The sequence below is a fragment of the Artemia franciscana genome, chromosome 10 (genome assembly GCF_032884065.1).
Source record: "Artemia franciscana chromosome 10, ASM3288406v1, whole genome shotgun sequence".
Classification (NCBI taxonomy): domain Eukaryota; kingdom Metazoa; phylum Arthropoda; class Branchiopoda; order Anostraca; family Artemiidae; genus Artemia; species Artemia franciscana.
In genome coordinates, this window is record NC_088872.1 from 30,848,825 (window position 1) to 30,863,732 (window position 14,908).

General features: G+C 34.4%; 1 protein-coding gene across 1 annotated transcript in view; it reads left to right on the forward strand.

Moving 5' to 3' along the window:
- Nucleotides 1–403: 403 nt before the first annotated feature.
- Nucleotides 404–14,908, forward strand: part of LOC136032497 (methylosome protein WDR77-like) — a 33,413-nt gene continuing 18,908 nt past the window's right edge. Inside the window, exons 1-2 of the mRNA XM_065712806.1 lie at nucleotides 404–535; nucleotides 10,106–10,269. Of these exons, the coding sequence (XP_065568878.1) occupies nucleotides 442–535; nucleotides 10,106–10,269 (258 nt within the window). The 5' untranslated portion in view covers nucleotides 404–441. The remainder of the gene's footprint in view (nucleotides 536–10,105; nucleotides 10,270–14,908) is intronic.

The window sequence follows — 14,908 nt, forward strand, 5'->3', positions numbered from 1 at the left end:
TAGACACGTCAATTTAAGACAGGTATTAACAAAACTCCATCAGGGATTGTATTTTCTTAAGATACAATCAAGCTATGTGAATGCTTAGCTTTGTGATATTCTAGTCTTGAAATAATAAAAAAAGAGAAAATGTATATGTTCTATCTATTTTTCACCAGCTCATTTGACAAAATCATTTGTGACAGCCAAATGCTAATGGTTGGCTTAGAACCTCTCTAAATGCTCTGAAACAGAAGGAATTAAAAAAATTATACTAATCAGCATTAAACTGTCCCTTAAATTTAAACACGTGTATTTAATTTGAAAATGACGCTACTGCTAGTCATCTTACTGTGCCGCCCACTGGCTCTACTACAGTTAAAAATGGGCAGTTACCGCGCAGTAACTGCAGTTACTGAAAAACCATCAGCTGGAACACACCCAAAGCTAAAAGAAAACACGATGGAGAGCTCTGGAGGACTCTCGGAAGCTTATGATTCCCGACCACTACCTTCTAGTCTTAGTCGATTTTATGATAACATACTATTTAGCCCAGGTCTGAGCTAGCAAAAATTTGGGTAAATATTTTGCTGTTGCTAGCCTATTATTGACTTAGGCCTACCAATTAAGTGAGCATACCACTTGATATATTTTTGGTAAATCTTTAGTTTTGTTCCAAGTGCGTATTACTGCATATAGCAAGATTTTGATGATTGCATATTGTTTCTATGTCATGATTAGAGAAATGCATCCATTTTTAGCTTTCTAAAATCCTCCTCCCACAAGACTAAAAATGCATAAAGTGGACTTGCAACATTACCTATAGAGCAAAGTGTATTAGTCCATGAGCCCTGCGGGCAGCAGGGCAAGGTCTTTATCCTATATTTATTCAAAAAAAACATGGAGGAGGAGCGTCAACCAGAAATGGATGTGCTTCTAGAATTAGCATTTCAAATGGATGTGCTTCTAGAATTAGCATTTCTAAGTGCTCTAAACTGGAATGAAACTAAACATTTACCACATCTTTTTATAGTCTTTCCAAATATAGTAATCACTTTTGCTGCAAATGAATTTCACCCCTACACTAATATATACCAATTCAGGGTGTATATTTGCACATTAAGGGGGTGAGGTAAAGTTTATTTCTGATGCTAATGAGAGGTAAGTGTAAACTTTGCCCCCACCCCCCCTAATTTAAAAATATGTACCCTGAATTGGTATATATAGAGGTGGGGGTAAAATTAATTTGCAGCAAAAGTGATTATTATATTTGGAAGGAGCATGAAAAAGGCATCAAGTAGTATGTCCACCTTATTAGAAAGTCAATAATATGAACAGAAAAATATTTACCAAAATTTGATTATATTCCTGTTTCTGACAATAGAATACTAAAGATTTAGGGATCTTCTGAAGGAAATATTGTAACAAGTTAAAATAGTACTAATTGATATCTTATTTTATGCTCTTTCCAAATATTATGACTGCTTCTATATAGGTTATTTTCAGAAATCAAACCATGATGTTTGATCATAAAAAATATAATTATAGGCTAGGCTACAACTCTTATTTATTAACATTTTTTCTTTCAGAAGAGCTCCAAGTCTTGAGTAGTACATCAGACAATACACCTCCTCCCCCAGATGCAGGCTTAATTAATAGGCTATATTACTCCTTCATTTTGAATCTCTTGATGCTTATTATCTCTGGGTAAACAGGTTGTTTTTTTTACCTGTCATTAGCATGTACACATTTCACTTACAAAAGAATTAAGATCTGTCAGATAGTAATTTTTTTTTAAACTTGCCATTGAATATTGTAGAAAGAAATGTGATAGTCTAATCAAGGGAAGCATGCTGTGGTTTTAGTTTAGGCTGTGCTGGTACTTTCACTCTACAGGAGGACACATGATAAAATTCTGGAAACTACTTTCAAAATATTCTTAAATATTTGCTTATAGCGCTCCTAAATACAGACTTTTAACTTGACCCAACTAAATAGACAAATGTACAACACAAACTATATGTAGTGTGTTTCTTCCTACTGCTTGTTTACTGTCTGCCAGTAAACAAGATCTGATCACCCACTTGTAATAAAATACCACTTGTTAAAAATACCTCATTCTTTCTAATTTTCCCTCTTCCTTCAGCCCCCCAGATGGTTGAATTGGGGAAAACAACTTTATGAAGTCAATTTGTGCCAGTCTCTGACATTTCTAACAATTTTCATTGTCCTAGTCCATCCATAAGTACTGAACTCACCAAAGCATTGGACCCCCCCTCTAACTGCCCCAAAGAGAATGGATCCAGTCTGGTTACTTCAATAACATATCTAAGACATTTGCTTATTCTAACCACCAAGTTTCATCCTGATCTCTCCACTCTAAGCATTTTTGAAGATTTTTGGTTTCCCCTCCAACTCCCCCCAATGTCACTAGCTCTGGTCAGGATTTAAAACAAGAGCTCTGAGGCACGAGTTCCTTCTAAATATCAAATTTAATTAAGATCCAGTCACCTGTTTGTAAGTTAAAAATACTTCAATTATTCTAATTTTCCTGATTAACAACCCCCTAAATCCCCCAAACAGACCAGATTCAGTCTGGTTGTGTCAATCATGTATCTAGGACTTGTGCTTATCCTTCCGAACAAGTTTCATCCCAATCTCTCCACTCTGAATGTTTTCTAAGATTTCCTGTTCCCCCTCCAACTCCCCCCAATATTACCAGACATGGTCAGGATTTAAAGTAAGAGCTCTGAGACACCAAGGTCCTTCTAAATATCAAATTTCATTAAGGTCCAATCATCCATTGGTAAGTTAAAAAAAACCTCATTTTTTTCAATTTTTCCTCCCTCCAGCCCCCCAGATGGTTAAATCAAGGAAACAACTGTTATCAAGTCAATTTGAGTAGGTCCCTGACATGCCTACAAATTTTTATTGTCCTAAGACGTCAAGAAGCACCAAACTCACCAAAGCACTGGAAATCCCTCCAAACCCCCATCAAAGAGAGTAGATCCAGTCCAGTTATGTCAATCATGTTTCTAGAACTTGTGCTTATTCTTCCCATCAAGTTTCATCTTGATCTCTCCATTCTAAGCATTTTCCAAGATTTTTGGTTCCCCCCTCCTACCCCCGATGTCCCTGGTTCAGTTTAAATTAAAAATAGAGCATCTGAGACATAAGATCGTTATATATATATCAATTTTCATTAAGATCTGATCACCCATTCATAAGATAAAGATACCTCAATTTTCATGTTTTCCAATATTTCTGGTTTCTCCCTCCAACTCCCTCAATGTCACCAGATTTGGTTGGGGTTTAAAATAAGAGCTCTGAAGTACAAGATCCTTTTAAATATCAAATTTTGTTAGGATCTGATCACCCATTTGTAAGTTACAAGTACCTTTTCTAATTTTCTTAATTAACCCCCCCCCCCTAACTTGCCCAAAGAGAGCCAATCCAGTCTGGTTATGTCAATCACATATCTAGGACTTGTGCTTATTCTTCCCACCAAGTATCATCACAATATCTCCTCTCTAAGTGTTCTCCAAGATTTCTGGTTTCCTCATTCAACTCCCCCCAACATCACCAGATCCAGTCAGTATTTAAAATAAGAGGTCTGAGACATGAGGGCCTTCTAGATATCAAATTTCATTAAGATCAAATTGCCCATTTGTAAGTTTAAAATATCGATTTTTTCTGAATTACCAAATTAGGTCCCCCCCCCCCAACTTCCCCAGAGTGAGCAGATCCAGTCCAGTTATGTCAGTCATGTATCTAGGACTTGTGTTTATTCTTCCCACCAAGTTTCATCCTGATCTCTCCACTCTAAGTGCTTTTCAAGATTTCCAGTCCCCCCTTAACTCCCTCAATGACACTCTATCTGGTTGTGATTTAGAATAGGAGATCTGAGTTACAAGGTCCTTCTAAATATCAAATTTTATTAAGATCTGCTCACTCCTTTGTAAGTTAAAAATACCAAATTTTTTCTAATTTATCAGAATTAACCCCCCCCCCCAACTCCCCCAAAGAGAGCAGATCTGTTAGAGTTATGTCAATCAAGTATTTAAGACTTGTGCTGATTTTTCCCATCAAGTTTCAGCCCAATCCTTCCCCTCTAAGTGTTTTCTAAGATTTTATGTTTCCCCCTCCAACTTCCCTCAATGTCACCATATTTGGTTGGGATTTAAAATTAGAGCTCTGAGACACAATATACTTCTGAACATCAAATTTCATTGCAATTGCTATATGTCACTTTGTAAATACCAAGTGCCATAAAAAGGGATTATCTCAATTAAAATATGCCATTGAATTTAACTTGCATGAGTACCCATGAGCCAATGTCTAAAGCCAAAGTAATAAGAAACATATAATTTTATACTCTTCCCCAGAATGAATACATCTTCTTTTTTTTACCAAGAGTGATTGTATTGATCTAGTTATTCACTTTAAAAAAGCTATAATTTTTTATTGTTGTGAAGCATAAAGCTATCAAAAATGTTGCTTTTGATGTTCAAAGTTAAATTAAAATAAAAAGTTAGATTAAAGCTGTTGATCAAGAGCATCCTTATGGGTAAAACAAGTAAACAGCTATATTAAAACCTATGACAAGCAGAAATAGACTCATATCAGAGACAGGCTTTGCAGAAATAATTCTCTCCCCATCTACGAGAAATTCCACTGTTAACCTTTTTTCAAAAATCCACCCAAAACTTATTTTTATGATTTGCAAAGACTTTTAGTACTCTTCTTCAGCCCATCTACTTAACTCTGAATGTTGTTTTGTCATCCCAGACTAAAAGAATCTACACAGGACTAGGGGCTTTAATTTAATATCTTTAATCAGCTTGAAAATGGCATTAATCATTTCTTGGTCAGGTGAACCCCAATGCAGATGAAAATTGAAACTAATTGTGGCTGTATAAGTTTGCAACACCCATAAGTGGTCCTAAAATTCTGTTGTCTCTTATAGCCTTGTAACTTGCATGGCATGTAGACAAGGCCAATACTTTTAAATTAAACCAAAAATATTTTGAAGATTGGTTATATTGATGCGTGACAGTTAACTTCTATTTTCCAAAGATCAGTCCAGCACTCAGTTTTGTGATTGGTGAAGACTTTGTACTCTTGTTCAGCCCATATGCTTAACTCTGAATGTTTATTTTATCATCTCAGACTAAAAGAATCAACACCTAGGACCAGGGGCTTTAATTTAATAACTTTTATCAGCTTGAAAATGACATTAATCATTTCTTGGTCAGGTGGACCCCAATGGAGAAAGAAAATTGAAATTGATTGTGGCTGTATTGGTTCGCGACACCCATAAATGATTCCAAAATTGTGTTGTACCTCATATCCCTGCAGACAAGGCCAATGTCTGTAAATTAAAACAAAAATGTTTTGAAGATTGGTTGTATTGATGTGTTTCAGCTGAAACTGGACCAACAAATCTTGTTTTTTCAGATAGGTTTAAACTTTAGAGGGCATGTAGACAGAGACAGGGGGGTTTCAATAAAGATAAAAGCTATGGGAAACAATTATTGTTTGGATACAAGAAACCGAAAGTAGGCCCAAAGTTGTTTTGTCTTCAATTGGCTAGCAACTTATTGGGCCAAACCCTTAGACACAAAAAAATTTGAAAAAAGAAATGGATAGTTTTGATCTGTGTTACTTCAATATTGGCCAAACACTGTGTATCTCCAACTGGCATAAAACTTTCAGGTTAAGTAGAGTGGACCAATGCAACATTATTGAAAAAAAAAAATCTTGGAAGAAAATTAGAGTTATATCTATTATTTGAAAAAAATTGATTTTTTTCATGCTGATCTGCTTTGAAACTTCAAGCCATATAGGCACCAGTTAGGCTCTAAAACAAACTCAAGACAAAAAACAGAATCGAATTTCATGGAGAAAGATCCTTATTGTAAAATGGCAGATTATGATATGCAAGGATGTGTACCCAGTGAGGGTTAGAATGGCTCCAGCCCTATAGAGGACCCAGAGTTACTCAGGTTTTAAGTTCAAGTTCGTTTGTTTACAAAAAAGTCAAATCAGGTAGGTATCCAAACAAATGACAGGGGGGACTTATCTGCCTTTTGACTGGTGAAAATATACATGTATTAAAAATTGATTCTGTTATTCATAATTCAATAATTTAACCAACAATAAATTGGTAATCTAATTGTCGTCTGATCACAAAACTAACATATTCAGTTTATGTGAATAAGTATCATATCCCCGTCTACCTAAAATTCTACACTGTAACTGCAGTTAAATACTTATTTGCACAAAACTACTACTGATTGAAATTTTAGACTAAATATTCAAATTTATCAAAAAATTTAAATTGCACTCCAACATTTAAATTCTTTAGCATAGAAACGGCTAAAAAACTTTACTGATATTTTTTACAATAGCAAAAAATGAAGTTACATTAGTTAAAGACAAAACAACATCAGTTGAAAAAAGCTTTTCTATCAAAGAAGATTTCCAAAGAAACAGAGAGAGCTATATTAAACCCTAAAAAGAACAGAATTTATTATTGATGAATAAATTAAACCCAAAAGAAACAAATTGAAATGAATGATCACATCAAGTATAAAGATAACTAACCCTATTATAAATAAATAAATGAAACCAAAAACGAACAAACTTTAATTGAATAATCCAGTCAGTCTTAAAATGAACAGTAATTACCATACACATTCGTAAGGCTACCACCCTCTAAACCTTTTAAATGCCAGAGCATCATTTGTGCTTTATTAGAAGTCAATTTTAAAAGGATGTGATTTACCTATAGTTTTTGATTGTGCAGAAGAGAGCGGGAATGAGTAGGACGAGCCGTATTGGTACCAGCCGGCCTAGTGGCCTTAAAATGCTGGGGACAGGTAGCTCAGGTACTCGCACTTCCCATAATCAATAACAGTGTATTATTGTACATAATTGTATGTATTCATTGTTTGCTGACTGGAGGAGAATAGTGCGTCCAGGGGCTAGTTTTTCTGAAGAAGAAGTCAAAGAGGTGAAAGAACTTGTTCTCAGTCCATATACCTCCTTACAATTTATGGAACTAGAACTTTATAAAGATAAAATTTTATTTTAAACAGTTTATCTTTCCTTATTATAACATCTTGAAAATCATAGATTGATCAGAGTTTCAGAAATTAATATAATCATAGGTTAAACAATCAGTCCACTTTGTCATTTCTTTAGAGTAATTTCAGTTATTATTATTATTTTTGTAGTTGATATATATAACAAAATACATGTTATTTTCAGTAAAATGCAAATATAGCTCAAATCATTTATAGGTTTCATGGGGTGGGGGAGAGTATTGTCATCTGTTACATTTAAAAGGTAAAGGATACGATACTAGTCACGCAAACTCCAAACCAGTGATTCTGATCTCCACTTCAAGGCCCTTCAACCGGGTAGTGCTATGGGGAGCTGGGGGCAAGCCATCCTCTGTTCCTCCGGGTACCCATTTAGAGCTGGGTCGAATCTGGCTGAGCTTACAGTCACGCCACTGACCATTCCAAACCAAAAAAAAACGGCCATACTGGGAATCGAATCCTCGCCTTTTGGACAGAGGATTCCAAATCACTGATAGTAATTTCTGTTCATTTCAAGTTGGTGTTACTATATTACCTTTTCATTTCTACTCGTATAAGTTTTAATATGGCTCATTACTTTTGTTTGAAAAACTTCATTTTTAGAATATGTTTATTATTATTATTATTATTGTTAATTCTGAAAAAGGAGCACTAGATCTCCAAACTTGCCAACTTCAAAATAAAATCTTCTCTATATCTTGAAGCTGTAAAAAAAAAAGTATACATACAAGATAAAATGGTCTTTGCACAGCTAGTTTTGCAGTGTAGGGCAACCTCCAATAAATGTTTTTTTTTTTAACTTTGAGACATCATATATTTGTTGGTGTCTTAGCCCATGCAAGCACAAAAAGTATGTTCACTAATGTACATTTGGTTTGATCTTTAAGTGTCAAGAGACAATAATCATCTAGCTAAGTTGTCACATAGACTTCTAACTACCCACTGATTTGCACTGAACAGGTAAATAGTTGTCAATTGAATGCTACAATCTAAACCAAAGACGAAGAGGTTGCTACCAGGTCTTTGAAGATAACTTGCTATCTTAAATTTGAGCCTGCTGCAATAAAGATTAATATGAAGGGGAAAAAAAGGGAAACACCAGACTAAATATTGAATATTTCCTTCACTAGACCTACAAGACTCAAAAGACAACATAATTCTATTTAAACTAGAATGCACATACAGCTGTTACATATCATGAAAAGAGAAATCACCAATGCTACAGTACAAACACAAAAAAAAAAAAAAAAAAAAAAAAGACAGAAGGAGAAAAGGAAGACTGTTTTCCTAAATTAGTGATTAATATAGACCAGCACTTGAATGAGGCCTTAACCCTACTCATCCATACAATCACATAGGTCAAACAGCATAGCCACACACAATCAACCATAAAGAATAATCCATGGACAGGCAGTCATGTCGTCAATAAGTATTAGTCGTCATTTACCGAACAATAGAAAAAATAATATAGACAAATAATTCAGAGGCAACACCCAACATAAGGGCTCATCAGGAGAATACACTGGCCTATGTAGGGTTTCGCCACTCTAAATTCTCTACCCAGCACAGTGTTGTGGCTACCACAGAATATCCATGGCATCCCCGCGTCAGGTATCACCCCCAAAATACATGCCTATGAAAAAAACCCAGCAAATTTAAAACAACCAAGTAAAACCGAAACAAGCTTATCCTGTTAATATATCCCTCCCTTTAGCAACAATAGGTAAACTAAATATTATAAATTTTACCAAATCACAAATATTAACACATTGCAAAAAACCTGAATGAACTAAACAATTATAGAATTCATCTTTACCATGTGGCTAATTTTTTAAAAAATCCGCTCAATTAGAAACACAATTCAAAATAAATGGCGCTGTGACAACATTTCTCGAACCTCCGAAATTAGTTAAAAATTTCTTTAAGTATTTCTAGATAATTCTTTTGATATTTATTTAAAAGTTCGTTATAATGAAAACTAAATTTTTTAAATTGCCAAGTTAATTTATTTGCAGAAAAACCTCTTGATATCAATTTTTGGCTTAAGATTTTACATCTATTTTTAAAATCAATATAATTACTACAAATCCTTGCATAACGAAGTAACTGTGAGAAAAACGCTGAATATGTGATATTTGAGTGTATATTACTTTCAGGGAATGGGAAACTAATCACTTCAAAATCAAAATCATCCGTTTTATTATACATTTTAAAACTTAATTTATTATTATCACAAATATTAATATTTAAATCTAAGAAATGATCTTCATGACCAGCGCCATGACTAGGCTCAAGAATAAGCTCTGATGGATATATATTTTTAGAAATATCAATGAAATCCTTACAATTTAAGACCAAAATATCATCTAAATATCTTTTATTATTTGACAAAGCATGTTTTAAATTAATTGGATTATTCTTATCCATCATATATTTATATTCTAGTTGACTTAAAAACAAGTCAGCTATAAATGGGCTGGCATTCCCCCCCATGGGAATTCCCATAATTTGCTTGTACAAATCACCCCCAAATCTTATATAAGTATTGTATAAAACAAATTCCAATAACTCAAAAATCATATCCAAGCTGTAACATCTCAAGTTAACTGTAGTATTAAAGCAGTTTGTCCATATGGCTTTTTTATTATAACTGTCTATTTTTAAGAACCTTTTACTAGATAAGAGGAAAGATTTCTTTATAACAGTTTTTAAATTATCAAACACTAAATTAAGTGATAAATTAGTATACATTGTCGCAAAATCGAAAGACTCAATTCTTTTAGCTGAAACCATTGTTAAAGAATCTATCACCTGCAGTAAATTATTAACACTCCAATATGGATTAAAATTCGAAAATTTTTTAATACCAGAACAATAGGTTTTAAGTTTATTTACAATTTCCTTTAAAATTAAAGAGAGGTCAGTAGCAGCAATGCGGGTTGGACATTTAGCTGCTATGAAACCTGTTTCAGTTATAAAAAAAAAAGAAAAAATGGTTTTGAATTCTTGTTCAATTACAGAGGGAAAGCTGCTTCTTCTGACATCCAATCTTACTGCTAGATTTTGGACAGGATCATTATGGCTTTTTGAAAATGCAGAAAGTGTGTCACCAGAAATGGCATTATGTGACATGTGCCTGCCATCTGCAAGTGGATGTATGTCAGTTATCCCAGAAAAGTCCCAGGTCAGAAATAAAATTGTCTTATTTGTGTTGTGTGAGCAACACTTTGGTTTTGTTGTGTTTTTTTTTTCTAGCACCGATTTCAGCTTATTCCGAGAAAGAGGTATCAGATATGCCTCTTAAAATTAAAATTTCTCTCATTGCTAAACAAATTAGAGTTTATCCTTTGCTCCTTTCTAAGTGATGACGTTAGAAACTTGGCTTATGGCAAAAAAGTCAATTTTTGAACTAAGACAGATTTTTTTTTTTCTGACGGCAGTCGATAGCTCTTGATGAGCTGATCAAAGCATATGTTATCCATATTTTGGTAGAAAATTCCTTCATGAGATATACCAGTTTGAAAGTTTATAGGGGTTGACAGCTTCAGTAGTAAGGTACACACTGAAACCAAAAATAGACCAATATCAATTGTGAGACATATAGGGGAGTTTTAAGCATCAGTCGGATGTTGGCTTATAATGATCTTCAGCAACGAAAGGTTCGTAGCTTTTGCTAGTTGCAATGAGGGGTTTGTAACTTTGTGCGTTGGTGTACCTAGCATTTATTTTAAGATCTGTACAGATTAAAAACTTCAGCATTTAATCAAAGCAAGGAGACGAAACCAAATTGTTGCTCTCGCAGAGCTTTACTCGGCGAAGCCGAACAAAAGTTGCCGCAGCACCTCACGTTGCCCATGCAATGTAGATCTAGTTATTTCTGATGAAGATTTTTTTTAATTGTACATAATCTAAATTGTAATTAAAATCGTGAATTTCAACAGTCCAGATTGCAGTTCATAATCCATTGTTTACACATTGAGGTAATAAAAGGAAATGATATCTTATAAAATCTTAATAAAAACGATCAGGGTCAAATATATCGTATTGTTTTCTTCAATAAAATGATAAAGACAGTCTTGGCTATTTGGAGTTGAAGGTGGGGTAACACCGTATGCATTTGTGGTCGTTTCTGTTTGTTTTAGGTCTGAGCTCGTTGTTCATTTCAACTTCTGTTTGTTTTAGCCTTTATTTCTTCATTTTAATCATTATCTTTGTTTTAGTTTAATATCTCATAAAAGGTAACGTGATATACCAGATGCTAGCTGGTAAATGATTTTTTTTGGTTTTTTTATGGCACTTGGTATTTACCAAGTGACATATAGCGATCGCAATTTCTGTCCGTCTGTCTGTCTATCTGTCGGTCCTGATTTTGCTAGTTTGGGAACTTCCAGATAAGCTAGGACAATGAAAGCTGTCAGGCATATCAGGGACCAGACCAGATTAAATTAGAAATAGTCGCTTTCACAATTCGACTATCTGGGAGAGGGAGCGAGCAAACGAGATAATCGAGAATAATTTTATTTGCCCATAAAACGAATGGTTGTTCCTCTTAAGTGTGGCTTGCTGGTCTAGGGATATGAGTTCTTACGTTCGAATCCCGGACCAACACAATTTTTACATAAAAAAGATCTGGAACTAGATACGTGATCAGTATAACGATCACTGAAAGTTGGTGTGCGTATCAGGGACCAAACCAGATTAAATTAGGAATAGTCGCTTCCTTGACAAGACCATCTGGGGGGAGTGGAAGGACGGTTAATTTGGAAAATTATAAATAATGAAGTATTTTTAACTTACAAACAGGTTATCGAATCTCAGTGATATTTGATATTTAGAAAGATCTCGTGTCTCAGAGCTCTTATTTTAAATCTCTACCGGATCCGGTGACATTGGGGGGAGTCGGGGGGAAACCGAAAATCTTGGAAAACGGTTACAGTGGAGAGATTAGGATGAAACTTGGTGGGACAAACGTTACAATACTGAACAAGAAGAGACTACAGGAACACTGTATTTGCAGGTTTATCTGTGTAATAATTACCAATAAACAAAGAACAGCAAAATCGATAACTCTAGTACCGACTTTAATTTTAGGTTCCAACCTCGTCACAAGTGCCATATGAGCTCTTGGCTCTTCTGTCCTCGTCAAAAGTGCCATATGAGCTGTTTTAGTTTCGTGGTTTTTCTTTTGTGATGTCATAAAAAAGTCTTAAATTGTCGGTTGTAAATTTTGTCGTTGAGAAAGGCTCCCGTACGTGGGGCTGAAATATCGGAGTATTTTTATTATTTTTTTTAGTTAAAGTGTAGTTTTTATATTTTATTTTTTTTCACTGCTTTGTTGAAATTAAACTCTTTTTTTGCTCAATTTTTCGTACATGGAAAAGTAGTGTGGTCTTAGAAATTATTTAAATACAAGTATGCCATCCCATTCCTTGAAATACTGTATGTTTGGCATGCTTATTGTCAATCAGAGTCTTCACCACTGGAACTGATGTATTTGAAGTTTCAAACTTTTGAAAGGTTAATTAAAAAAAAAATAAACAAGACGTTTTTCTAAGAAAACTAAAGAGCAAAATTATAACCTAGCACGATCAGATGTAGAGTCCTCTATTAATTCAGTCTTAAAATGAATATGATTTGCTATCAATGAATAAATGAAGCTCAAAACAAACAGAAATTCAAATAAATATTCATTTCACACATACAGATAAATGATATTTATATAGATGAATAAATGAACCCTGAAACAAACACAAATTAAAATGAATTATCCAGTCAAACTTAAAACGAACAGAAATTACCCTAAACGAAGTAGGACTACCGTCCCCTAAACCTTCTGAAGACCATGGCTTCTTACTGAAAACAAAATGTATTTCAACATTTCAACATTTCCTTTTTATATAATTATTACTTCGAACAATTAAAACTTGCTGAGATTATAAGGAATAAATATTATTATATATTAAACAATCGGTCTACTTTCATTAGTAGTTTCTTGTTATCTTTTTTTTTTTTCTTCTTTTTTTTTTGCTTTCATTAACACAACCACACTGTTCAAAAGACATATTGATTTTAATAAAAGTTAAATGACACTTCAGCCATTTAGAGCGTTTTGGAGGGAGGGAAGTAGCACCACTCTTATTTGTAAACCTTGATAAGCCTTATGATATTATTTCTTTGTTGCGTCGCCGTTGATGTTATGACAAATCAAAAACACGCTGCTTGAAATACAAATCGCTTTCAATAAACGTAAATGACGTTCTTGCCTTTAGCAAGTTTAGGAACGGTAACCTACTCTTATTTGTGGTAATTTTTATTCGTTTTAAGTTAGACTGGGTTGTTCATTTTAATTTCTTCTTGCCAAATTGACTTTCAAGTTTTGCGTATGGGATAAAATTATCCTAGTGGATCTGCACAGCCCCATGTCTAAACAGCAATGAATTATTACTGTCTGTATGGCTTTTGATTTCCCATTTCGCATCTGCTGTTTCTAAGCACATTCATCAGCAATATCCACCCTTTAGCCTTTTTTATGCCTTTTTCATTTTGAAAGTTCTCTATGTATGTGTCCTACACATAGCTCAAGGGACGTTATTTACAAAATTTACTTTGCAGAATATAATTCGCCATGCATACGCTAATGTGATAATTAGTCAGGCTAGTCTTTGTCTCTTGATTGAAGGGGTCTTGAGGCTTATAACTTGAGTCGAATTGACTATGATCACTACACCATATAGTAAGCACCGGCTTAAAAGTATAAATATTCTTGTCTGGCGCTAAGTCCTAGTTTTTTTCACCACCACTGTTTTGGCTTTGGATAAGGGAAGCTGTGGCTTTCCATGCTTTCTCTACAGAGTGAGCTTTTCAGCTCAGCTGATGATCTCAATCACACCGCATATATTGCCTCTATTTTTTTATTTTTTTATGTAAAAAAAACCATATATGTCTGTGTAATGGGAATTTTCCATTTTCTCTTATTTGTGAATACATAATACCTCATTCTTTCCAGGAGTAAATCGTAGTTTAGATTATGTAACCATACTTAAATTTTATCAAGCATATGCTATTCCTGTCAAATCAAGGTTTTCAAATGTTAGAACTCTTAGAAGAGATACTATATTGTAAGCATAAGCTTGAGCGTACCTGGAATGCTATTCAAGTAGGCTTCAAAGACTTTTCATGGACGAGGTTCCAAACACATGGATAATTTATTCTTTCTTGAGTGCAACCATTTAGAATAGTCTGAATATTTCACCGTTTAATTCTAGGGCTACTTTTGGCTCTTGGGCATGTAGAAATATCTGTTCTGTATAGATTCGTCAATCATCCCCTCTTCCAAGGATGTTTCAATTGATTCGAAAGAAGCTTTGTCAAACGTACCTTCAATGTCTATGAACATGCCTAACGCGTGCTCCTAAGTTCCAAGAGAAGCTTTATGTGCTCCACCAGTTTGTATTCTGCTGTTTCTGTGGAGCATTCGTTTTAAAAATTTAACAAATAAGAATCTTAGAAATCTAGTTCTTGGCCCCTAGACTACTAGTCCGGGTCTAATTTGCTAATTGACCCACCGCGTTCAGACTTAAAGAATGTTGGTATGATCGCCTTGTAGGGTTCTGGATTTGAATATTAGTTTTTCCCGCCCTATATATAGAAATACCTCTTGCTTTTAGCCATGTTTTGGTAATATGGGCTATAGTGAGACTTTTCTTAGCAATCCCAATATAACGGGCTGGTAAGCTTTCCCTCCATTTTTAAAGCATGATGTGATTTGCTATGTGAGCATCACGGGACCTCTTAGTGAAGGCTCTCCCGGTGGTAGGAGCCTC